The sequence below is a fragment of the Ranitomeya variabilis genome, chromosome 7 (assembly GCF_051348905.1).
Source record: "Ranitomeya variabilis isolate aRanVar5 chromosome 7, aRanVar5.hap1, whole genome shotgun sequence".
NCBI classification, from domain to species: Eukaryota; Metazoa; Chordata; class Amphibia; order Anura; family Dendrobatidae; genus Ranitomeya; species Ranitomeya variabilis.
Window position 1 is genome coordinate 185,699,121 of NC_135238.1, and position 27,849 is coordinate 185,726,969.

Here is a 27,849-nt window from a genome sequence, read left to right on the forward strand (position 1 = left end):
TAAAATTGGAAAATTAATCTGTTAATTCTTAGAAGAATATCAGCAGGGCAGCAGCCAGGACATTTCTTCATACTGTTATTTGCCTTCCTTCAGCCATGCCGGCTCTTATGAACTCCGGCCACGGGATTCTCTGGGTGAAGATGGGAAAAACGACCAAGTGTCCATATGGGGAATACATTTCGGTATGAAGTGTAGCTGATCGCACAGCTCTTGTTAAAGACACCTGATATATTTTCCTGGAAAGAAAATATAAGATGTATTATTACAGGTTTCTGTGGGTAAAGGGGAGTTCATAAGTGACGGATTGAATCCGAGCATGTTTAACCCCTTAATGACCAGGCCTTAAAGGGAATCTGTCACCAGGTTTTTGCTATCCCAACTGACAGCAGCATGATGTAGGGGCAGAGACCCTGATTCCACCACTTACTTTACTGGGTGCAGGAGTTCTGATAAAATCAGTTTTCTCTGCTGTAGATCTCTGAATCCTGAGCTCTGTATAACCTCGGCCACACCACTAATTGTCAGCTTTCTATGTACACTGTGCATAGGCAGAAAGATACCAGTCAGTGGTGGGGGCATGGGCGGACATACCGCCGGTTCAACCGGTGCAGCTGCACCGGGGCCCGGAGGCTCTGGGGGGCCCCTGCAGAGCGGCTAATATAGAGGGCAATCTGGCCAGTCTATCCGTCCCCGAGGCTCCGGGGGCCCCCTGGCCAGATTGCCCTCATGTGCGGCAGGCAGGGAGCAATCCCTGCAGCTCCGCTGCCTGCAAGAGAAAATGGCAACGGATCTCTGCAGGGAATGAATCCATCCTGCTTCCTTTCTCACACAGACAGCAGCGGCTGAATGACATCATCATTCCGCGCTGCGGCTGTCTGTGCGAGACAGGAAGCTGCCGGCGTGCAGCTTCAGGATAGGATCCGTGCGCAGAGGTGAGACATCTCCTGTCTTCTTCACAGCTGCTCCTCCTGTCTGGTGCTTGTTGTTAGATCATCCCCTTCTCCCTGCACACACTTCCAGCCTGTGCAGAACGGCGTCTGCACACTCATGCCTGGAAGGAAGCTGCAGCTGTGTGCAGGACCTCAATCACCCCCTGAACAGGAGGTAAAGAACGGTCTGAATGTGACGGATTGTTTGCAGAGTAAAGAGGGGAGGCAGGGGCTGCAGTCAGAGACTAGAAGCAGTGATTTACTGACTGTGACCCCGGAGCTTTGTGTTCTCTGGTCAGTGCAGGATTTTCATCCACACACAGCAGGGACCAGAGAGCTCAGAACTCGGGAACACAGTCACTAAATCACTGGGTCTATTCTCTGACGGGACTCCAGTCATCACTGCAGTATCAGATCCAGGCTGGGACTGACCCCTGAGCCCATCCCCCAGTGAAGACTTTTTCACATATACTGTATCTGTTGCATTAAACACACAGGTACAATACATAGACACATATAAGGGTATGTTTCCACTGTCGGTAAACTCTGCGGATTGGACGCTGTGTACATCCGCAGCATCCAATCCGCAGCAGCCGGATGTTACAGCATAGTGCATGAGATTTCAAGGAATCCAATGTCTACTATGTAAGCAGCGGCACCCGCAGCTTCCCTGCGGAGACGAACATGCGGCGCATCTTTCTAGACCGTAGCATGTCTATTTATCTTGCGGAGACGCTCAGTCTCCGCAAGATAAATATCACAGTCCACTGTATAGGATGCGGTGATTCCGCATGTGTTCAATGAACACATGCGGAATCATCACTCGTACAAAAGCCGGCAGCGCTTTGGACTGAGCGGACATGTGCTGCATCCAAAGCTTTGCCGATTCCTGACCGTGGAACCATACCCTTATACATTAATGTATAGTATGTCACATATGCAGTAGACACAGGTGTTTTTTATACATGGGCATATTCTACAGTATATGTATGCATTTTATTATATAGGTATGTACTATGAGTGCACTTCATATATATAGTTATACACTGATGCATTGATATACTGTAGGCAGCTACATCATTTTGCCTACTACTAGTTTTGAAAAGTCTCCCCAGACTGTATAAGCCCTTAACGAAATATGACATACTGCATACATCATATGTTGTCTTCCTGCCTTCATGCAGGAAGGGTTGATGGAGAAGGCAATGATGGGGCAGAAGGCAATGATTGGGTTGACGGAGAGGGCAATGATAGGGGTGGTGGGGGAGAAAGCAATTATGGGGGTGGTAGAAAGGGCAATAATGGGATGGTGGGGAGAAGGAAATGATGGAGGTCCTGGAATGTTTAATGATGGGGTGGTGGGGAGGAGGAAATGATGGTGGCAGTGGAAAAGACAATGATGGGGTGGTGGGGAGGAGGCAATGATGGAGGTGATGGAATGGGCAATAATGGGGTGGTGGGGAGAAAGCAATAATGGAGGTGGTGAAGAGGGCAATTAAGGAGGTGGGGAAGAGGGCAATAATGGGATGCGTGGGGAGGAGGACAATGAGGGATGTGGGGGACTGGGGTGAGAGGAAGGGGGATTTGGATGGGAGGAAGGGGGATTTATAATGGATTTAGGATCAGGGGGAGGTGGAGGAAGACGGTATTATCGATTATTATGTCTAACACAGTCCCTTAGTATAAAGTGTACTCACTTATGTATAGCACAGTCCCTTAGTATATAGTGTACTCATTATGTATAAAACCATCCTTAGTTACATAGTTTCCTCTTCTGTTATGTATAACACCGTCCCTTATTACGTACCATCCTCTCTAGCTATGTATGATGCCCTCCTTTATTATATAGCTTCCTCTGCTGTTATGTACAGTGCAGTCTCTTACATAGTGTATTCTTGATATTTTTGTTATTCACAGCGCCTTCTTTTACTACATGGTCCCCTCTCTTGTTAGATATAAAATGGCTACTGATGGAGGAGCCGGTGACCAGACTACCAGTCCATCAGCTCCTCCTTTAGAAAAGAAGCTTTCTTATGCTCCATCAGCCATCATTGCATTTTACAGCTAACAAGACAGGACGGTATGTAATAAAAACACAGGGCTCTATAAAATCCAATATGTAAGGGACAGTGCAGTACATAATAGGAGAGGGCACTGTATAATAAGGGACGGCAATATACATAATAAAGGAGACTATTTAATATATATACATGTATGTGTGTGGAGCTATATATATACTGTATATATATATATATATATATATATATATATATATATATATATATATATATATATAATGTAGCTTTGTCGCCTTTATAAGAGGGGGGGCCCAGACACATTTCCTGCACAGGGGCCCCAAGCTGTCTGTGTCCGCCCCTGGGTGGGGGCGTGGTTGGACTACCTAATTTCATCAGCTGGCATGAGCCCCTAATAGCCGCGGGTGGAATCGCAATCCACCCACGGCTGTTAACATGTTAAATGCTGTTACCAGCGTAAGACATGTAATGACTGACAGTGCACTCTACTGGTCAGCAGTGCCAATGCTTCGGCACGCTACACAGCGGTCATTGAGAGCTATGTAGCCAGTGAAAAAGAAGACAAATGCAGTAATAAACCACTTCTGTCTTCTCCACAGGGTTTGCATTTGATACCTGGAGACAGAACACGCTCATCCTATGAGCAGAAGCTTTAACCCTGCACCATCATATTTTTTTTTAATTAATTTTATAGAGGATTTTCCAACATAACAAGGTTACATCATAGAACAAAGAGCATTTCTCATTAACACTGTCTGGCAATGGTAACTCTGCGCTTAACATACTGTGGGTCTAATATCTTACCCAAAACCATAAGACCCCCCCCATGTCAGGCACCAAATATCCCATACTGTATCTCAAGAAAATACTCCTCATTATTTGGGGGCTATTTTGAGTCACAGAGGAATCAAACCAAGGCTTCTATAAATTACTGATTTTTGTTATATTTTTTTTTTTTTTTAACAATGAAAGCATTTTTAGGTTCTTTGATATAAATCTATTTTATGTGTTTCTATATTTTGCTGTACCTGAGGCCAGTCTCCGTTGCTGAGCTGCTTCTCCAGTAGCAGTTTTACTCCTCTCTCCAAAACACCAACATTGGGAAACCTGCAAAAGATCAGCAAGCTCAACAGAAAGCTTCTATCACACAGCCCGACCCTGTAATCAGTACAGCACATAAAAAGCATGTCGCATTCACACATCCGTACGTCACGGTCTGAGCACGGGCCGTAATCCATGGACTGTCCACGGGTCTCCTGATCCGAACTTGACAGCGTCATAAGCATATTTGAGGCTGCCAAGTTTGGGCCAGGAGACCCGTGAACAGTCCATGGATCCATGCTTGGACCTTGACACGTGGATGTGTGAATGCAGATTGTGCTCTACAGCGAGAACCGGCCCCATATTTCCGGGAACATGCACAGTCAGCTTTTGTAAACCTCAGTGCAAAGAGAACATCCAGCACCAGTCGCCATAAAAGTGGTCGTACCTGACGGCCATCAGAGCCAGCAGTGCCCAGCAGGTGTTGTGTAGCTGAGAGCTGGCACTCTGAACATATCTTCTCTCTTCACATGATTCAAAGTCCTCCCCCCAGCCTCCATCTTCCATTTGGTGAGAGAGAAGAAAATCGCAGGCACGGGTGACCTCCGGGCAACTGAATGGTGTAGGACACAACAAGGCGGATTAGTAGAAATCAATTCATTTCACAAATGCCAGCAATAACTTCCTCTGCTAAGTTTTTCTTTGTTTCTAGGTAACATAAATGCCTGTTAGAGCTAAAGTGGCATTCCCATATCCAAGATCCTATCCCAATATGTAGCAGGTGCAATAATAATAATATTAGCAAATACCTCCAATTAGAAATTCAGTAGAGTTCTTCTGATTAGTCATGTCCCTTACCTCATGTGCAGGGTATAGCTTAGGTATCCATGGTTACGACCAGTAGCAACTATCACTACGCCAGTGGTTGTAACCATGGATATCTAAGCTACTGCAATGCCCTGCACATGAGGTAAGAGACATAGCGAATCAGAAGAACTATTCTACATTTCTAGTTGGAGGTATTTGATAATATTAGTACTACACCTACTAGATATTGGGAAAGGATCTTAGAGATGGGAATACCCATTTAGGACAACTGAAGAAAATAAAAGTCAGGGTCAACCTCTTCACCCTCAAGTTGTAATTTTTTTGGAGTGATAGTAGATAAAAAAGTAATCATTTTAACTAATAATATCCCCTTGCACAACCTTAATCCCAACGACTGCACACAACTCAACAACTAACATCAGACATTGTTTTGCATCTACGTGTCGGCTCCTTGATGACACTCACCCATCTGAGTACTTATATCCCATGCAAGCAAAGGCCTCCAGTCCAAACCATATGCCATATGTAAAGCACACACCCCAGGACCTGGACAACGGGGAGAAATAGAAGAATATATTAAACTAAGAAAAAACAACAACATTTCTTGTCCTTAGCATTGGGGACCCAGCATCATTGGTTCAGGATCTGTCATTAGGAGGCTGATATTAGGTAGAATAAAAAGTAAACTGGTGGGGGTGATGTGGAAAGCGCCACACAAGAGAACATGTGGAGGGCAGCGTGCTCACACGGCAGCTTTTTAATGCAAATTTTCTGCTACAAAAACCATTATCCTCCCAACAGGTCCATTGCTATTACGGAGAAAATTAAACCTTTACACTTCTTGTAAAACCCCTTTGCTGTTGACTACACTAGGGCACACCAGTCCCACCCTATACATATTTTACTGCTCTCCAGAGTTGATTTCCGACCCCTTTGCACATGGCTCTCTTCCCCGAGTTCAGATCATGTTGGTTCTACTTTTACACATTTTTTTTTTTTGCTCTCTTGCTGCTTTTGGCACAAACCTCAGCTGGCCAGTTAGCCCACCAGACAGAGCCAAGGCTTCTTTTCTGCCTACTACTGGAAGGTTCTACGCCCAAGGTTCTGCGCTCCTTAAGGTATTCATCGAGAGAAGGATTTTACCAAAAGTTCAAAAGTCTAAATGATAACACAGTTCTAGAATACTTACCCTTCCCAGGATCCATCTTTACGCTGAACCCTGCGACAGTAATCCAGGCCTTGTTTGAGAGTTTCCCTAAGTAAACAAAAAAAAAAGGAGAAAAGTCCCGATAAGAAAATCAGTGCAGTTGCCTATCATAGTTTTGAAAAAGAACTCCTTTCTATATGAGGGCCATTTGCTTTCCCTGCTGGAAAGGGAATTCTGGACAAGAAGAACAGTACTGTGGATGCAATGTCACAGACCTAAAAGTGCCAGTGCAGCGGTAATACCAGAATTCGATCATTTACAAACGGTCATGCATTTATAATATATTATTGGAAGGTGCTTTAAGATGAAAAAACCTGAAAGAGGTTTTCTAATCTTAAGATACTGATGACTTTTCCTTTGGCTAGGCCATCAATATCAGATCGGTGGTGGGCAGATACCCAGGACCCAAACTGATCAGCTTCATTCTCCGTATAGCAGCCACTGCCAGGTACTGCAGAACAGCTCCTAGTCAAGAGGATAGGGCATCAATATCTTCTGACCACACAACCCCTTTAAATGAGTTTGCCATACAAATCCGAAAGGCAAATTTATATAAAGTAAATAATTTTCTGAACATCAGGAATATGTAACATTGCCTTTGAAGAAGAAGGTCTGAGAAATTACCCGATTTCATGTGCTCTGTAGTCCGGGTCCCAGGCTTGGTAATGTTTCAAGGCTTGCATTGCAGCAGATGTGCACTCGACATAGGTGTAGTCAATCATAATATCGCCTGCAGTGAGTGAAAGCATTGAATGTGATCTCCATGCTCCTCATCAGGATGTATTTATTACATTACTATGTACGTACCAAACACTTCAGAGGGATTGAGCCTTTCCAACAAGCGGCCACCTCGTTTGGTTTCATAGGTAGCAAATCCGCCATCAGAATTCTTCATACTAAGTAGCTACAGCACATCGAAATTATCAAGTTACATCACAGAAGACCACCAATTCCCACATACACGGCTGAACGTTTCTTACCACATCGACGGCATCCCGTAATCTGCTCCTCGGAATATGGTCAGATAAGAAAGAGCAGTTTTCTTGGAGCAGCATTGCAGACTTCAGCCCCTCCGCAGTACAATCTGCTACAACCCAACCACAGTCCCGAGTGCTGAATGGGAATCCGCCCTGGATTACAACAAAAAGTCATAGTACTGAAAATACTCAAAGGAAAACAAGATATCGGATACTGCGTTTCTAAAAGAGTCACTTGTTAGGAAGAATGATGTACGGTCATATAATTTGTATGGTAAATACACCTGCCCCCTCAGGAAACCTACAGATGACCATGAACACTCCTTTATAATATATACCCACCTTGTTCATCTGTCTGTAGAATTTCTTGTACTCTGGTGGGTTATCAGGTATCTGCAACATAAAGAAATTAATCATATATTATGTGTATGTGACTGACAAACACAACTGATCACAGAAAAAAAACAAGCCCTCATCTGACTTTGTCACCCAAAAACCACAACGTATGACTCCTGGGATGCCACAATAAATAAAAAGAACAGGCTTGCAGTTGTCGGTTATTAAAAATGTACTACTGTGTAACTTGTAGAGCTTGCATGTAATACAGAACAGTGCACGCTGCTCGATAGCATACTTTTCTCATTGCATCATGTAAGCTCTGTGACCTGTGCCGAAGCTAATCTAAGCTCAGATTCTTCATTTATGTTAATTTTATTTGTGTGTATATATATATATATATATATATATATATATATATACACATATATATATATAAAAGCTAAGATTAGCTTCAAGATTCATCATCTCATCTGAACTAATGAAGACAAAAAAGAGCAGCATAACCTGCAAGCTCTACAAATCGAAAGGCAAAACATTTTAATGAAATAATCAACTGCAAAAATAAAAAAAAAAATGTTCAAAAGATGTATATAGTGTTCACATCTCTTCAAGCTCCTTTTAACATTTTCCAAAACGTCACCTGTGTAATACGAAGAAATTCATGCGCCTTCTCCAATGTTTTCTCAAATAGTTTTTTCCGGTGTGCTCCAGCCTGTAGACAGACGGCAAAAAAAATAAAAAAAACAAAACAATAAAAACATACTGAAACAAATTATAGAAACTGATATGAAAAAAAAAATATGGGCTTTATTGTAATTTTTTTTCATGTTTTTTTTCACTAATGTAAATAAAATAAATTAAATCTTACAAAATGTCCCCGAGATGAGGCACAACTGCTTGTAGTTCACATACTTTACCTCTAAATATGCCTGTATTGCAAATGCCGTGTCCCAGAGCTGCGATCCATTTGTTCCCTGCGAAAAATGAACAGACAACTGTTACATTTTGGCTACACACGTGGACACAGCACATGGTACCTACGAATGAAAAGCTACCAAGTTGTTAAAAATATCACTAAAATCTCACACGCACTCAGGCCTCATTCAGACGTCTGATTGTCGCGTACGAGTACAACTTGTGGTTTTCACGGATAGCACTCATACCCGTGATACACTATGGGGCCATTCACATATCCGTGATTTTCGAGGACCAAAAGAAGTTCTACACATGTCCGTTTTTGATCTAATTTTATGGAACCAAGGGAAAAAAAAATCATTATATATATATATATATATATATATATATATATATATATATATATATATATATATATATATATATATATATATATATATGTATATATATATATATATATATATATATATATATATATATATATATATTTTTTTTTTATTTCTTCTTTTTTAAATCCACCATATGGTCCCAGATCTCTGGCCTTTTTATCTAATGCCAATGTTTATGTTCTTTACCAAGGAGACGTTGCTCCCAGGGTTATCTAAGGGCATATGTAACCTGTTTTGCATAATTATCTTGTGAGCCCTGCCGCCTTGTAAAGACTATGAAAATTATCACTAAATAAAAAAGGCCTATATTTCTGAAACTGTATGTCAGATTTATGACAAAAAATAAAATAAAAATATAGAAAAAATATCCCAAAACAAAAGAATGGTCAGGGGAGCAGCGAGAATAAAAATCAGAGCAAAACCTGACCACTTTAGACCTGGAACTTGGTAAACACTAGGGTAGCTCAATCAACATTTGTTAGGCAATTCAAACACCTCCTAGCAGAAACACAATTGCATCATCGTCACGGGGAGAAAAACAAAAACATGCTGGGAATCCCTTTGTTGTAAAAATTTTAGAGATTCTAAATTCATAAACCCCAACTAATCTCCTGACACGTCACGTTATAAAGTGTTCTACCATGTAGGCAACCTGACTGCTTGTAGGGCGAACAGGACCTCCAAAGGGCGATATACGGCAGGAAATATCTGGGTGCAGTGGTGTAAGCAACAAAGATACCAATAAAATAAAAAAGACATAGATTTCAGCCTTTAGTTTGAGGGTATATGCACACGTCAGGATTTCTTGCAGAAATCTTCCTGACAAAATCCAGACATTTCTGCCAGAAATCCGCATGCGATTTTTTTTTGCACGTTTTTTACGCGTTTTTTTTTTTTTGCGGAATTTTTGCGTTTTTTCCCAGACACTCCAATTTCATGGGAAATCCGCAAAAAATCCGCAAAAATAATGAACATATTGCTTCTTTTTCCGGATTGCGTTTTTTTGCGGAAAAAAAGCAACATTTGCACAAAAAATGCGGAATGCATTCTAAATGATACGATGCATAATGTATGCGTTTTTTTATGTGGTATTATAGCGTTTTTATCAGGGAAATCCTAAAAAAAAACGCAAAAAATCCTGAAGAAATCCTGACGTGTGCACATACCCTAAGGGTTTGTCCAGTAGCGATCTAAAGGAGATAGGAAATAGAATTTAAAAAAAATGATACTCATCTCCCAAAACCGGCCCCTCTCCTCCATAGTCAGTGTTGTGGGGCCAGTCTAGGAAGTATACTGAATAACAGGATTTTTGGTTGCTTACCGTAAAATCTGTTTCTTGGAGCCTCCATTGGGGGACACAGGAACCATGGGTGTATGCTGCTGCCACTAGGAGGCTGCCACTATGCAAATAAAAAAGTTAGCTCCTCCTCTGCAGTATACACCCCACCGACTGGCATTATACTCTTCAGTTAATGAGAAAGCAGTAGGAGATAAATAACAAGGTTGAAAACCATAACCACAAACTATCTAACTTCAAAATAAATGAGACTAAATCAGAAATGTTAAATCTAGGCATACCAAACAATATAATGAGGAAACTCAAATCTACATTCCCCTTCCCGTGGCAACCCAAAAGTTTAACTTACCTAGGAATTCAAATAAGTGCGTCTCACAAAGATTTATTTGAGCTCAATCTTAACAAACTATACCAAACTACAGCCACCAATCTCAGATCTTGGAAGGACCCCTTTCTTTCCTGGATTGGAAGAAAAAATATACTAAAAAGCCTCATTCTCCCCAAATTTATATACGTCTTCAATATGCTCCCAATCCATATACCCATATCCTTTCTAACTAAAGTCCACTCATTATTTTTTAAATATATATGGCAAAAATGTAAACCCCGCATTAATTTCCAAACCCTCACCCTACCGAAAGACAAAGGTGGCATGGGTGCCCCAGACATTGTCAAATACTATCAAGCCTCTCACCTAGCTAGAACGATCCACTGGTTCAGAAATGATAAAGGAAAACAACAATGGCTTCAAGTAGAGGAAGCAATGTCTCCCATGCCACTGCGCTCTATCTTATTAAACCGCAATAAAATACTAAATCTTAAGGACCATAAAAACAATTTTACGCTAGCTACCTTAAAAATCTGGAAGAAGTGGGGTGAAACCCTGGCTCCATCCTTCTCCCCATTGACCAGAGTCTCCGATTTGATAGACACTCTCCCCATATCCGCTGCCCGTATATCAATCGAGCAATTGCTTGAAGATGGGTCACTTCTCCCATTACATGACCTACGTAAAATTCCAGGCCTATCGGGCCTCACCTTTCTTCAACATGGGAAATTGGCCCATCTTTTCTCTCCACCAAACCGGCCAATTGATTTGAACAGAATACTAACTCCCTTTGAGGTCCTCTGTGCCAGATTTGAACCCCCTCGAAAAATTCTTTCAACGATTTACCAAACCTTATTAACCATAGATACACCCCTGAAACGAGCATACTTAGCCCATTGGGAAAAGGACATAGGGATCCCTCTAACTGAGCAACACATCAAGTATATCTATAAAAACTCTCATGGGCCCTCAAATTGCGTCCGCATACAAGAGAACTCTTATAAAATTATTACAAGATGGTATGTCACCCCCAAACAGATACATAAATGGCACAGAGCCTCATCTAATAATTGCTGGAGATGTGGGACCAATGAAGGAAGCTATTTTCATATCTGGTGGACATGCCCACAGATCTGTCCTTTCTGGAAAGAAGTATCCCAAGTCATATTTACACTTTTGGGTAAACGTGTAACACTGAAGCCAGAGAACCTTTTTTTGAATCTTCCGATTTGGCCTCAAGACAGCAAAGCTTCAAAACTAGCTCAATATGTTCTAGCAGCCGGGAAAACGCTAATCCCATCTAAATGGAACTCAACTATTACGCCCACCACCCAACAACTTTACCTTAAAATAGATCAGTTATACTACGTGGAGAAATTAGCGGCAAGAGTCAATAATACTCACAGCAGATTTCTTAACGTCTGGTCTCCATGGACTCAATTCAGATCTCAATTAACCTTCTTAAGTTCAGTATCAGCTAAATGAACTCACCCTTGGTGCCCACCCTCCTGTCCCCCTCCCTCCACCCCTCCCTACTCTACACCCACCTAAGTCCCCTTATTCTTACCTTTTTTTTCTTTTCTCGTCCTCTTAGCCTACATCATCTTCCTATCACTTACAGATACAGTTCTTTTTTTATTGTCTGACATTCTTAAGTTGTACGTGAATGGATGTAATAATATACTTAATATGTCAATATTTTTTTGTTCGCTCAAAAGTTCATTTGTAATATTGCATATTATTTAATAAAAAGATCATTGAAATGAAATGAAAACCATAACCACAAGCTTGAGAACTGTAAACGTGAGAACAGTCATAGAACATAAAACAACAGAAACTGAGAAACATTGGGAGGGTGCTGTGTCCCCCAATGGAGGCTCCAAGAAACAGATTTTACGGTAAGCTACCAAAAATCCTGTTTTCTTTATAGCCTCTCATTGGGAGACACAGGAACCATGGGACGTCCCAAAGCAGTCCCAAGGGCGGGAAGAAACAGACTTCCATCAGGCCAGAGGACTCACCACTGCCGCCTGCAAGATCCTTCTGCCTAGGCTGGCATCCGCCGAAGCGTAGGTATGGACCTTGTAAAATTTGGCGAACGTGTGGATGGAAGACCAGGTTGCCGCTTTGCAAAGCTGTAGGGCGGAAGCCCTGTGGTGCACCGCACAGGAGGCGCTGACTGCCTGGGTAGAGCGAGCCTTGATCCCAGGAGGATCAGAATTGCCATTCTGATCCAGCGAGCAATAGTCACCTTAGATGCCGGTTGGCCTCTGCGCAAGCCATCAGGAATGATGAAAAGAGAATCCGTCTTCCGGAAAGTGGACTTTCTATCCAGGTAGATCTTCACTGCCCTGACGAGGTCCAGCTTGTTCAACGATCGCTCCAGAGGATGAGTCGGAGCTGGACAAAAGGAAGGTAGAACGATGTCCTCGTTGAGGTGGAAGGTGGAAACCACCTTAGGAAGAAAAGAAGGCGGAGGCCTGAGGACCACCTTGTCCTGGTGGATGACCAAGAATGGAGGACGGCAAGACAGGGCCGCCAACTCGGAAACGCGGCAGATAGAAGTGATGGCCACAAGAAAGGCCACCTTCCAAGATAGAACTGACAGCGAATTTGTAAATAAAGCCGTAGGCACAACTATTGGTTGTGGTGCTCAAGTAGGTGCCCAAACCATATAATATTAGAGATAACTTGGCACACACGTAGTGAGATGCAATAAAGATTTAATCAGTAAAGGAGAGTACATACAATAGACGTTTCGGTCAAAATTAGACCTTCATCAATGTACCTCTCTTAGAGCATTTTAAGCTTATGGGTCACCAAAGGGTTAAGCCCCACTCTTAGTAGAGAGTCAATAGAGAGTCAATTGAGAACTGGCCAAATCCGGCACAAGTGGAAGATAAGATGGACGCGGTATCCACCGCTCGTCCAGTGTGTGCTAGGCCCGAATCCAGTCCTGCCTGAAGGAAGGCCAAAATGGAAGGCAGGGAAAAGGACATAGATGAAATGCGGTTGGACTCGCACCAACGGAAGTAAGCCTTCCAGGTACGATAGTAGATCCTGGAAGAAGGCTTCCGAGCCTGGATCATGGTGTGAATCACCCGGTCCAAAAGGCCGGACGCTCTTAGAACTGCGGTCTCAACAGCCACGCCGTTAAACTGAGCGACCGAGAATTCAGGTGGCAGATCGGACCCTGAGACAGCAGATCGGGCCTGTCTGGAAGGCGCCAGGGAGCGTCCGCGAGAAGATTGACGAGCTCCGCGAACCAAGCTCTCCTGAGCCAATCCGGGGCGATCAGAATGAGCGGCACCCCTTCCGCTTTGATCTTTTTCAACAGTTTGGGAAGTAATGGAAAGGGTGGGAACAGGTAGGGCAGCACGAACTGTGACGAAGGAATGGTCAGAGCGTCGACGCCCACAGCAAGAGGATTGCGAGACCTGGAGACGAACTGCGGAACCTTCCTGTTCATTCGAAACGCCGTGAGATCCACGTCCGGAGTCCCCCATCGAAGACAAATCTGATGGAAGACCTCCGGATGCAAGGACCATTCCCCTGCCGCGAGACCCTCACGGCTGAGGAAGTCGGCAGCCCAATTGTCCACGCCGGGGATATGCACCGCGGATATCACCGGAACTGTTGCCTCTGCCCAGAGGAGGATCTTGGATACCTCGGCCAAGGCGCTCCGAGTCCCCCCTTGATGGTTGACATATGCCACCGCCGTGGATTCGGATTGGAAGGCCCCTGAAAATCCCTTCCCAGTGACGAAGGAACATAAAAATGGCCCGGATCTCGAGGACATTGATCGGCAAGGTTGACTCCTGCGCCAACCAGCGGCCCTGTACAGTCAGGTGGCGAAACACCACACCCCAGCCGAGTAGGCTAGCATCCGTCGTCACCACTTGCCAGTGAACTGGAAGGAAGGACCTGCCCTGGGAGACGAGAGGTGACGTGAGCCACCAGTTGAGAGACCGTTTGACCAGGGGAGAGAGTCGGATCGGGCGGTCCAGGGAGAAGACAGACCTGCTCCACTGAGACAGGATGGCTTGCTGAAGAGGTCGCGAGTGAAATTGGGCGAAGGGAATTGCTTCCAATGTTGCTACCATCCTCCCTAAAACCTTCATGGTCGAACAGAAGGAGGGAGACCGAGAGCCCTGGAGCACGCGTATGTCCCGACGAAGAATGGATCTCGTCTTCGGGAAGAAAGACCTTGGTCTGACGAGTGTCGAAGAGCATGCCCAGAAAGATGATGCGCTGAGAAGGAATAAGGCAGGACTTCTTCTGGTTGACCAGCCACCCGAAACGGGCTAGGGTGTCGAGAACGATGGACAGGCTTTCGTGGGCCTGAGAAAAGGACGGAGCCTTGATGAGGATGTCGTCAAGGAATGGAAACAGAACCAGGCCTCTGACCCTCAAGATGGCCATCAGCGCCACCATGATCTTCGTGAAAACTCTTGGGGCGGTTGCAAGACCGAACGGCAGGGCGACGAACTGAAAATGTTCCTGAAGCACTGCAAAGCGCAGGTATCGGTGATGTCCCGGGAATATCAGAAGATGGGACGCACCCTGCCGTCTTTTTTCGGTACCACAAAGGTTTGAATAGAAACCTGTGAACCGTTCTTTTTCTGGGACGGAATCAATTACCTCGGCTTTGAGGAGAGAAGTGATGGCTGCAAAGAAACCCAGAACTAGAGTGGGATCTCTTGGAGATCGGGATTCGAAAAAACGATCCTGGGGTCGTGAAACGAACGCTATCTTGTATCCCGAGGATACAACTTCCCTGAGCCATGCGTCCTCTACTGAGAAGATCCAGACGTCCCTGAAGAAGAGGAGACGGCGGCCCAGCCTGGGAGGTGGGCTGACGACTAGCCGAGAGTCATGCCGAGGTGGTTCCTCCAGTCCTGGACCTGGAAGATCTACCCTGGGAGTAGCGAGGATGCCAGGAAGGAGTGGGCCTAAAGGATACCGTCTTCTTCTCATGACGTGCCTGTGGCCTCTGTTGCTGCTGGGAGAAGGAATTCGATGCCGCAAAGCGACAAAAAGGCCGAAAAGACCGAAATTGATGTCTAGGAGGAGGGCGACGAGGCTTGGCCTGGGGAAGAAGGGAACTTGTGCGCCCTGTAGCGTCCTTAATGATTTTGTGCAGCTTAGAACCAAAGAGACGAGACCCCTGAAAAGGCAGGCTGTTAAGGGACTTTTTAGAAGACAAATCCGCCTGCCAGGCCTTAAGCCAAACGGTCCGGCGGATGGCAACCGCGTTGCCGGACGCCTGAGCCACACAAGACGCAGCGTCCAGGGAGGTGGAGACCAGATATTCACCTGCGTGAGAAATCTGGTTGGCAAGTTCCACCAGCTGTCCAGATGGAACCCCGTCCAGAATGCCCTGACGGAGCTGTTTGGCCCATTTGGATATGGATTTTGAAACCCAAGTGGAAGCAAAGGCCGGGCAAAGACTAGCTGAGGCCGCTTCAAAGGCTGACTTTGCGAAAGATTCTATGACTCTATTGTTAGAATCCTTCAGAGATGCTCCGCCGGACAGTGGGAGGACTGTGTTGGTGGACAGTCTGGAAACTGGAGGGTCCACCGAAGGAGAAGCAGTCCAATTAGCAGTGAGCTCCGGAGAAAAGGGATATAAAACGCCAAGTCGCTTTCCTCTCTGAAAGCGTCTGGTTGGGTTCTCTCTTTCTCTGGTCATAATCTCTTCGAATTCCGGGTGAGGAGCGAAAAACTTGGAAGGTGGTTTAGCCCGTCTAAACGAAACCGCCTGATCTGTGGGTTCCGTAGAGGACTCCTTGATGCCACAGGTTAGATTTATCGCTCCAATGAGATTCTGAACGATATCCCTCATGGTAGCGATTTGGTTCGAATCCAGCTCCGAAACATCCTCCGAAAGCGCATCAGAGAACGCCTCGCCTGACTCAGGAGAGGGAGGACGCCGACCGCAGAGGACCGACTGGCGAGATGGAGCGAGAAGAGGACTCAGACCGACGTTCCTGTCTGGACCTTTTGCGGCTAATCAAGGAAGGCTTGGGCGGAGGCTCCTGCGACCCGCTGGCTACTGCGGGGGTCTGCAGAGTTAATCGGTCCAGCACGGACACCAGGGTTTGAGACACCAGTGTTAGATCGGCCACCGATTGTGACAGAGAGGAAGCCCAGCCTGGGATGGGGGTATCACTCTCGGGTGGATCGGCCGGGGGATCCTGGGCGGTGGGAACAATCGGGTTGCTGCAGGCCTGACAGAGCGGAGAGGACTGAACTGAGGGAAGTTTGCTGTTACAGCACGAACATGCAAAGTACTTGACTAAGGCAGAAGAGGAAGAAGTAGGAGGACAAGAGCAGCCCCCTTTAGAGTTAGACATATTGAAGAGGTCCCTGAAGAAAATGCGAGTGGGTTAAGGGACAGTGGGGCAGAGGGGGGTGTCAGTCTGCAGTGCAGAGCTACTCACGGCAGACGAGAAAACGGATACCAGGTTGCTGCCGGCCTGGATGTCCCCTGTTGTGAATTCTGCTTTTTGGCTCCCTCCGGTGGTTGTAGGTGGTAATGCAGTTGTTTCTGAGTGGCAGCCCTGGTCAGGTGTTTCTGCTGATTGCAGTTCTGACTGGGGTATTTAGGTTTGCAGGATTCATTAGTCCTTGCCAGTTGTCCATTGTTTTGGGAGGTTTTGTCCTTGCCTGGTTCCTCTGCCTTGCTGCCAAATCTACAAAGATAAGTGTCTGGTTTTCATGGCACACATGCCGTGTGCTTATGATTTAGTGCTATTCAGTGTTTTTTTGTCCAGCTTAGATTGTATCAGTGATTTCTCTGTCTTGCTGGATTCTCAGGAGTTGCAGATATACATTCCATGTCTTTAGTTGGATTGTGGAACTTTTTGTATTTTCTGCTGTGGATATTTTTAGTGTTTTAATACTGACCGCTTAGTATTCTGGTCTATCCTTCCCTGTTTAGCTAGAGTGGCCTCTTTTGCTGGAATCTGTTTTCTCTCTGTGTGTGTCCTTCCTCTCCTATTCACAGTCAATATTTGTGGGGGGCTGCCTATCCTTTGGGGTTCTGCTCTGAGGCATGTGAGTATTCCTATTTCTATCTATAGGGGTATTTAGTCCTCCGGCTGTGTCGAGGTGTCTAGGGTTGTTAGGCACACCCCACGGCTACTTCTAGTTGCGGTGTTAAGTTCAGGGTTTGCGGTCAGTACAGATTCCACTTCTCCTGAGAAAGTCTCATGCGGCTCCAAAGTCACCGGATCATAACACTAACCTGAGGGGAATGAGACGTCCACGGAACTGTGATGGACGTCCTCTTCCCCTCCAACCGACAGGCTCTGGTGGGCGAGTGGGTGGGGGACAGAGCCAGGACCGGACTTCTAAGCACGCTGGTGTGCTAGGCTCTTGGTCCTGGAGAGGGATCTATGAGGATACGAGGTGGCAGTACACGCCGTACTCATAGTCTGTATTATGGGACTACAGGTGTGACTGTTCACCCTGTATCCCTCCGGAAAAACCTGAAAAGAAACGACACACATTGAGGTAGATAAGGGTCTAATGAAACACCCGTGTCCACCTCCTACTGACACTAAGCTAAACGGAAGAGCATAATGCCAGTCGGTGGGGTGTACACTGCAGAGGAGGAGCTAACTTTTTTATTTGCATAGTGTCAGCCTCCTAGTGGCAGCAGCATACACCCATGGTTCCTGTGTCCCCCAATGAGAGGCTGTCAGGACTCTGAACATTTTTTACCTTTTGTGCATTACTGCCCTTTTCCAACATGGCGTCTTTGGTCTCATGTGCACTTGTCTTCCTGCTATAAAACTCCACCCCAGCCTTCAGTCTGTGCTAGATTATTCTGCTTTGCATCCAGCTCCTTATTACTCCCTGGCCTTGCACTTGCACCTGCTCCTGTGAACCTGTTTTGGAGATCCTGCCACTCTGCTCTGAGTTCCTGCTGCATACATCAGTGTTCAGTAATCCTCCTTCATCTGCTGCTCGTGTTACTTCCATCTGCATTTGCTGGACATGTAAGCTGTTTCTGCTCTGCAAAACCTGAGACTATTAACCAGGCCTCCCTGGTTGAGCTAAGATATGATTTGAACTGCCTAATAGCATATCTATCTGTGTCTGGACTAAGTCAAGGATCTATTCGTGTCAAGTTTCCTCAAGTATAACTGTGCTTCATAGACTTTCTGTTTGTTTGCATCTAACTCTGAAGTTTCCTATTGACTGCGAAGCTGCGTTTATTATTTGGACCAAGTGTTGTGGACTTGAGTTTCTCTCTGCACCTGCTTGAATCACCGTGTGATAATATAAACTTTACCACTTATAAAACTGTGTCCTGTTGTCTTGTTCCACGCAAAGAGTCTCCTGAATTATCCCCTATAATTATTACAGAGGCGATAAAGAAATTTTTTTTCTCATCACCCTGTGCCCATTACTAAAGGGTTGTCTAGTTCCTATTTTCCAAGTGTATAGGAAGAAGAAAAGATTAAAAAGAATTCATTTACCTGCATTTTCATTCCATCCAATCCGAGCCTGCAAGAAGATCATTGTTTAAAGAAAAATGGAGAAAGGAACTAAGTTTCAGTTACATGTGGCAGCATAAAATAAAATATTTTTTTTTCGAGGTGAATTCTTATGCTACATTGTACAGTAACATCTAGCTCTAATAAAAAAAGAAAACAGGTGCAATAGTTTTAGGTCCCCATGTGCAGTACCTGAGACGCCTTTCCCTTCACAGCTCAGCTGTGTGTGTCGCACTTGCAGATATCTTCTTCCTCTCAATGCACATGTTATTAAAGAGAATCTGTCAGTAGGATCCACCCTCCTAAGCCGTCTATATGGGCATGTAGGTCATAGGAAGCTGAATAACATGATACATTGATATCTGTGATCTGATGTCTTATTCCAGAGAAATCCACGTTTTTCTTATATGTAAAGGAGCTGTTCTAGGCTATGGGCCGGACACTGATCTGCATAAGAATCTGCCTCCAGAGATTAATTTTGAATGGCAGGGAGCGTTACCAGTGTAACTAACACAGAACAGTAGAACTGAACTTTGTCTTATTACACATTTGCTGCAGCTCTCACAGCTCTGCTGTATTGCAATACTGTCTGCCTGTGAGATGGAAGCTGAAGCTGAGAGGAACCTGCAGATGTGTCAGGTATAATCACACACAGTTCTGCAGTGAGATCAGGAGAGCAGAGAACGGACATTACACGTCACACTGGTAACCATTACACGTCACACTGGTAATACCCCCATCTATTTAAAACAAGGCCTGGAGGCAGATTCTCAGGGAGATCTATGTCCGGCCCATAGATCTTAACAGCTCATTTACACCTAAGAAAATTGTGGATTTCTCAGGAATAAGACATCAGATCGCAGATATCAAGGTATCATTATATTCAGCTTCCTATGACCTACATGCCCATATAATGCAGAGGCTGCTGTAATCATAGGATCTTATTAAGAACACGAGCACTAAGACCTGTATCTCGGCTGTTGTGAATTCTGCTTTTGGGCTCCCTCCGGTGGTTGTAGGTGGTAATGCAGTTGCTTCTGAGTGGCAGCCCTGGTCAGGTGTTTCTGCTGATTGCAGTTCTGACTGGGGTATTTAGGTTAGCAGGATTCATTAGTCCTTGCCAGTTGTCCATTGTTTTTGGAGGTTTTTCCTTGCCTGGTTCCTCTGCCTTGCTGCCAAATCTACAAAGATAAGTGTCTGGTGTTCGTGGCACACATGCCGTGTGTTTATGATTTAGTGCTATTCAGTGCCTTTTTTGTCCAGCTTAGATTGTGTCAGTGATTTCTCAGTCTTGCTGGATTCTCAGGAGTTGCAGATATACATTCCATGTCTTTAGTTAGATTGTGGAACTTTTTGTATTTTCTGCTGTGGATATTTTTAGTGTTTTAATACTGACCGCTTAGTATTCTGTTCTATCCTTCCCTGTTTAGCTAGAGTGGCCTCTTTTGCTGGAATCTGTTTTCTCTCTGTGTGTGTCCTTCCTCTCCTATTCACAGTCAATATTTGTGGGGGGCTGCCTATCCTTTGGGGTTCTGCTCTGAGGCAAGTGAGTATTCCTATTTCTATCTATAGGGGTATTTAGTCCTCCGGCTGTGTCCAGGTGTCTAGGGTTTGTTAGGCACACCCCACGGCTACTTCTAGTTGCGGTGTTAAGTTCAGGGTTTGTCAGCACAGATTCCACTTCTCCTGAGAAAGTCTCATGCGGCTCCAAAGTCACCGGATCATAACACTCGACCCAGGGTGGGGAATCACTACTTACCAGAGGTAATCAGGGATGCGATCTACATGTTCCTGAAATGAAGGAGATTCTGGTCCATCGACATGCCACCGGACCAGCATATTAATCACTTTAGAGATCTGTGAAACAAGAAGATTTGTTTTTAAGACCAGACATTTTTAATAAAAAAAAAATAACTCATGTTTCCATGACACTTACTGGACCAATGCTGATACACTTTGTAAACCGGTCATCTGCTATTACATGGTCGTATAATTCATGCACCGCACGTCGGCGAAGGGCGGGAATGTGGTACGACTCGTATATATTCAGCAGGACTGTGAATAAAAGGGCAAAAATTACTGATCAAAATAAAATACTATATCTAGAGTATAGCTAAAAAATGTCGTTATTGTGCAGCCACATATATCTGCAGAATTACATAGGTGCAAATGCCACATTATTATTATTAATATTATTATTTATTTATATAGCAGCATTGATTCCATGGTGCTGTACATGAGAGGGAGCTACATACAAATTACAGACATCCCTTACAGTGAGCAAACTAACAATTACAGACTGATACAGAGGGGCGAGGACACTGCCATCGCGGGCTTACATTCAACATTCTGACCATAATCAGTGCCTCTTACCGTAAGCAATGTCCAGCAGTGCGCTGTGCGGTGTGTACAGGTCACAAGCAGCAACACAGTTCCTCTGCGTGGGCCAATTTATACTGCTATATTCCTGCACGTACAGCTCCTGCATGAGAAGCAGATGTGGAGATACTAGTGATGAGTGAACGTGCTCGGGTAAGGTGTTATCTGAACATGCTCGAGTGCTAATAGAGTGTCTTCGGAGTGCTCGAAAAATAGGTTTGACTCCTCGCGGACACATGTCTCACGGCTGTTCGACAGCTGTAACACATGCAGGGATTGCCTGTTTGCTAGATACAAGTTCTTGTTATGCCTTTACCTGTCTCAAGCTGCGGATCAAGTCGTCCTCACAGGCCCTCAGACGTGTAGCATAGCAGTAACTCATGGGCAAGTAAACCTGACGGCAGTGACACCAGATGGTGCTGGGGTGGGCCGGAAACCACTGGGGAAGAAGCCTACAAGACAATGGTGGACGTTAGAGAAAATCAGTAAAGGAGAATTCACATCACTGTCCCTGCAAGATAGTAAGAGACAGGCGGTGACTAAATGTGACGCAGAGCAGTGCTGCTTAATAGGAGTTGTCCACTACTCAGAATCCCTATGTTTCCCTCTTGTAAAATAGTACCACCTATACTCACCTCCGGTGCTGGAGCCGTTCAACCGGTGTCGGCACCCATGTCTAATTGTTACGTCACGTGAGCCCCGGGAGAGCGACACCGCCGGAGGGGAGTATAGGTGTTATTATTTTACAAGGGGGGAACATAGGGATTCAGAAGAGGGATGTCGGAATAGTGGACAACCCTTTTGAAGGGAGCCTGAAAATGACTGATCACACCCAGTACCGGTGTGCGGTGCACCCTTGGCGTTGCCGAACACTTAAGTGCAAGAAATCCAATTTGCTTGAAACTTGATGCAGGGGTCCAGGCCCATAGTCGTATGACTTTTAGTATATCCCACTAATAAAGGTATGGATAATTTTCTGATGGTCACAGCCACCAATAGTGTCATATCAGGTCTGAATAATTCTAAAAGAAACTCACCACATCTCCGGGAACAGCGTGTTCATTCCCTCCCAACTGTACACATTGAGCACAGCTAGCCAAAATTTCCCCCAAGAAGGAATTCCAATGGCACCACCTGCAACAAAAGTAAGATGCATTAGACCAAACATGGAAAAAATATATATAGATACTGACTATCTGCTGCAAATGGTCAGCAAGTGTGAGATGTGCTAAAGTTAAAAGCTCGTGTGAACCTACCCTTACTGTGAAGATTGTTGCGAGCACGGGTCATATCTGGATCATCCTGCGACACTCCGAGAAGCCGCAGAGAGGTATAACTGAGAGCCGTGCCAAATACAGTGCTCTTGTCTTCAATATGCCTACGATTAGGAGAGTTATTTACTATGGGAACATAGAACCAATATCCATCATTGTCATGTACCATTAAAAATACACAGGAACTCAATATTGAGACACTTAATCGCGACTGCCAGAGCGTGTATTCCTCTACTATGGAAAAAAAGGCGCCACCCCAACAATCTTCCAAGGGCTTGCCAAGGTGAATGATGTGACGCTTATGGAGGACCTGACCTCTACAATCAATAACAAACGTTTTTATAAATCTTGGTTTTACTGGCTGCAATTTAGATCCTGTGGTGAATATCTGGCTCTAACTGGGGATAACTGAATCCGCATTTTCTCTAGCCCCATCCTTACATACATCCACCTTTCACCTCTCCTTCCTGCCCTCCCACCTTCCCTCTCTTCTCTTTCTCTCTTCTGCTTCTCTCTCTTTTTCTTCTGAACTTACTCATATGTTGCTTTTAGATCACTTTGACCCAGATTATGTTTAGGGAATTAATATTCTGCCTTCAATCTATGTTTTATGATGAGGTCCTAGTCTGGGTGCCAGATCCTTGGAAATGATAACACTGTCTATGGTTACTACTTTCTCATCGTGATTTTTCTTCATTTTGGCACAGTTAGTGCCTTGTGATTGTATTTCTTTCCTTCTTTTCTAACTCAATAAATAAAGAAAAAAAACCCATAGAATCTATAATTACCAATTTGATTTTTGGCAAACAAAAAACAAAAAGAAGTAATTCACGACCAAATCCACGTCTAAAAAGAACTCATTAAAGGGGCTGTCCACCATTCGGACATGCCCTTCTCAGCTGATATATTTCCCAGTATAAAATAAAAAAGCATCTACTAACCAGTGCCATTCCAGCAGCATCAGGTCTCCTAGGGCTCACTTAATGTTATGCCGCGTGAGCACTGCAGCCAATCAGCGGCTGCTTCATGTGCTGGTGAACGTGTAGAAGTCCGTTCCTTACAGGGCAGGTGCTGGCTTTGTTATATACAGTATATGTCGTTGACAGCGGCATTGAAAAAGTTTGGTTGCCAATACACGCCTATACCATCACCAATCGCGATGTGATTGGGGGTTGCCACAGCTACAGAATTGACATTTTTTGGGTCACCATGCCTTCCCCCCCAAAATGCAATGAAAAGAAATCATACATACCTCAATAAATACTATGGCTCGCTAATCAATACATAAAAAAAAGTCCTCACAGAAGAAAAATAAAGCTATTTGCATCAGAAAATAGCAATCGAAAACAATATATATATAAATTTAAATCTGCTAAAACAAACAAACCAAACAAGAACTATACTAGCTAGGTATGACTGTCATTGTACTGACCTAAGGAATCAATGTCAAGTCATTTTTTCCCACACACCTAATGCAGTAAACAGTAAAACCCAAACATTTGTGTTTTTTGCTTTTTTTTCTCACCATTTCATTCCACTTGAAATTTTATTTTACCCGTTTTTTCAGCCATTATACAGTTAACTCAATTATGCCAATCAAAACTATAACTCGTCCATCCAACAGAAAAAAAAAGTTATGGCTCTTGGAAGAAGGGGAGAAAAAAAAATAAAGGAAAATGCAAAAACAAACAAATAAACAAACAAAATACCTGTTTAAAAATTAAATGGTAATGCAAAGTTTAAAAAAATAAATAAATACTCTGGAAACTTGTCAATTAACCTTTGGCTAGTGCTCTCACAGTCGGTCTAGATAAACCTAGAAGTAAACCTTAAGGGCAGTCTCACACGTCCAGATAATTCCGGTACCGGAAAAAATCGGTACCGGAGTTATCCGTGTCCGTGTGCCCGTGAGCTCACGTAGGCCATACGTGCAGCACACGTGTGCCACCCGTGTGGCGAGTGGGTACCACACGGAGCGTGCAGACAGCGCTAAAGTTTAGCGCTGTCCCCTGCATCGTGCTGAAGCCGCCATTCATATGTTCTCTGCAGCAGCCTTTGCTGCAGAGAAGATATGAATAATAGTGTTTAAAAGACAGATCTATGTGTCCGCCGCCCCCCCACCCCCTGTGCGCCCCCCCCGCTGTTCTGAAAATACTCACCCGCTCCCACGTTGGCTGTCACTCCTTCCTCTCTGCCCCGTGCCTTCTACTGTATGCGGTCACGTGGGGCCGCGATTACAGTCATGAATAGGCGGCTCCACCTCCCATAGGGGTGGAGCCGACTATTCATGATTGTAAATGAGCCGCCCCACGTGACCGCATACAGTGGAAGCCGCGGGGCAGAGAGGAAGGAGCGACAGCCAACGTGGGACGCGGGTGAGTATTTTCTGACCAGCAGGGGGGCGCACAGGGGGTGGGGGGGCGGCGGACACATAGATCTGTCTTTTAAACACTATTATTCATATCTTCTCTGCAGCAAAGGCTGCTGCAGAGAACATATGAATGGCGGCTTCAGCACCATGTGGGGGGGACAGCGCTTACTGTAGCGCTGTCTCCTGCACGCACACGGACTGCAGACGGAGAATGTCCGTGTGAGGTCCGTGTTTTACACGGACCCATTGACTTTAATGGGTCCGTGTAATACGTGCGCTCCCACGAATACTGACATGTCTCCGTGTTTGGCACACGGAGACACGGTCCGCAAAAAATCAATGACATCTGCACAGATGCATTGATTTTAATGGGTCTACGTGTGTCAGTGTCTCCGGTACGTGAGGAAACTGTCACCACACGTACTGAAGACACTGACGTGTGAAACCGGCCTAAAGGTATCCTGCACAATTAGGCTATGTTCACACGCTGTGGTTTTAGCTGCGTTTCCACAGCTGTGGGTCCGCAGCAGTTTCCCCTGAGTTTACAGTACAATGTAAACCTATGGGAAACGCAATCCGCAGTGCACATGCTGCGGAAAAAAACGTGCGGAAACGCAGCGGTTTACATTTCCGCAGCATGTCAATTCTTTGTGCGGATTCCACAGTGGTTTACACCTGCTCCACAATAGGAATCCGCACAAAATCCGAAATAAATCCACAGTAATTCTGCAGGAAATCCGCAGGTAAAACCCAGTGCCTTTTACCTGCGGTTTGGAAAAATCCGCAGACCCCAAAAAGACGTGTGCACATACCCTTATACATACAAAGGGCAAAGTCAGATGGCCGTATAGATCGGACAGAGATTGCACCTCAGTGCTCGGACAGAATGCAGTTCTCCTGACCTGAGAGTGACAGCTGCATAGAAATACATGAACCTGTCACGCTCGGGCTGGGAGAGTCACCGGCCAGTCCATGCATTGCAGTCTGATCTCAGTGCGATTTATACGGCTGTCTGACTGTGCGCATATACAGCGCACATAGATTCTGCACCCTGCTTTATGTATGCGGCATGGGTGATCACAAAATATGAAGTCAGTCAGATACTCACAGGCCCCATCCGCCATCAGGTAGCTGCACAGATCGCAGGTAGCGCACCATCTCCTTCTTGGTAGCGTCAGGGAGGGGTGTCTGTGTCACGTGACATACAATAAGGAGACCTAAAAAGTGTCACAGGTTTAGGCCACATTCACAAGTTTTTTTCACATACATGAAAAACTGACCAAGTTTCATCAGTGATTTTTGGTCAGAGTTTCATCCAAGTGTCATCAGTTTTTCTATATTCTTTTCCAACATAACACTCCGTAAAAACAGACCACACTCGGATGTCATCTAACTGCTGGCCATTTTTTTTACGGACCCTTAGGCTGCCGTCACACTAGCAGTATTCGGTCAGTATTTTACATCAGTATTTGTAAGCCAAAACCAGGAGTGGAACAAATAGATGAAAAGTATAATAGAAACATATGCACCACTTCTGTATTTATCACCCACGCCTGGTTTTGGCTTACAAATACTGATGTAAAATACTGACCAAATCCTGCTAGTGTGACGGCAGCCTTAGTCTTGCCGTGCTGTTTATGATCAGACACTCAGATCACAGTTGTTGCACTCGGTCTCCGGAAAATCACGGACATATGACTGACCGCATTCACTATTGTAGGTGCGAGCGCTATCCGTGGAAAACACTGATAGCACTCTTATGAGAAGTCTGAAGGAGGACTTACCGTGAGTATATTCTATGGCAGACAGATCTAGTCATAGTGGTCCAATGTCGCTGAAAAGCCTCACCTGGCATCAAGAACAGTGGTCCGCCATAATCCCCCGCCCAATGCCCATCCTCCGCTTGTAAGGCAGAATAAAAAGTTAGTCCATTTTCTGCTCCATCGTGGGCCGTATGCGCCTTGGGTAAGTCTTTAAAAAACTCGTTCTGCAGGAAGCAAAATCCGCGTTATTGATGATCAGCGCCATTAACAGATCCTAGAACAGATCAGACATTCAGCTCATCTGCTATGAACGCCGGGCACAGGGCTGCGCTCAAAGCAGATCGGCAATGACAAAAATGTCCCCAGAGGTGGACAACCCCTGGTGTTTGCTCTCCTGCAGTTAAAGGGAGGGTTTCACTTTCTAATAATAAAATAATATTATAGTTATTTAAAGGGATTTTAATACTGGATCATTTTTTTGCTCTAAAATCCTTAGCGTATAATACGGGCTGAATTTAAGTAGTCTTATGTACCGGGTCCAGCCCCAGAGAGTGCGCCTCCAGGGCAGTTTGTGGGCGATCTTCTCCCTCCACATAGCGCCAGGTTTGCCTGCCCTCCGTACACGAGAGGCGCCAGCGTGTGAGGTCTGTTGCTGGATCGGTCTTGTACGGACCCCCCCTTCTGCGGAGACGCCTGGAACAAAACATTGCAAAATTACTTTTTAGGTTTCTTTCATTACAATGACTACAGTACGTGGACTAAAATATCGGACAACTGCATAAATAGCAACTCCCATTTATAAGCAGGAGTGATGACATGAGTAGAATACTACAAAATCACTCCGGGGCTGTAAGCACCAAAAACTGATTCTATTCAAGGCTATATGATGCAATAGTGTTAGATCAGGCAGCACATTTGTAAAGTTTGCTTTTCTACAGTCTGTGCTCCCCCATATGCCTATGCAGCAGAGATTCCAGGGACCGTCCCCATACAGCTGCCTAATACTCACGTTCCTTCACTCATTTCTCTGCGCTTCACCTGGTTACAGTCTAACGATAGATCCATCCTTTAAAACCAAAGTGGCTACTGCATTAAACGCAAAGCATTCTAGGACTTGTAGTTCTTGAAGCTCCCCAAGCCCTAGTCAGTGTTACAGTAAAGGACTACATTTCCCAGACAACACCACGCCTCCAGATTTACGTCACACTATCCTGACATGAGCAGAGGCAGCAGGAACCAATCACGGCGCAGATAGATGTATACACGTAG

At 44.9% G+C, this 27,849-nt stretch overlaps 1 protein-coding gene across 1 annotated transcript; it reads right to left on the reverse strand.

Moving 5' to 3' along the window:
• Positions 1–27,742, reverse strand: LOC143784340 (lanosterol synthase-like). The gene is made up of 22 exons (XM_077272524.1): positions 27,590–27,742; positions 27,114–27,273; positions 26,666–26,804; positions 25,926–26,034; positions 22,429–22,550; positions 22,210–22,306; positions 21,489–21,624; positions 21,167–21,275; positions 20,730–20,848; positions 20,553–20,650; positions 18,776–18,803; positions 8,275–8,331; positions 7,998–8,069; positions 7,361–7,411; positions 7,022–7,171; positions 6,849–6,945; positions 6,666–6,771; positions 6,024–6,089; positions 5,300–5,380; positions 4,455–4,619; positions 3,994–4,072; positions 1–236 (listed from the first exon to the last, which is right to left on the reverse strand). The coding sequence occupies exons 1-22, from the start codon at positions 27,643–27,645 to the stop codon at positions 90–92; spliced, it is 2,244 nt and encodes a 747-aa protein (XP_077128639.1). The 5' UTR covers positions 27,646–27,742; the 3' UTR covers positions 1–89.
• Between the last annotated feature and the right edge of the window lie 107 nt (positions 27,743–27,849).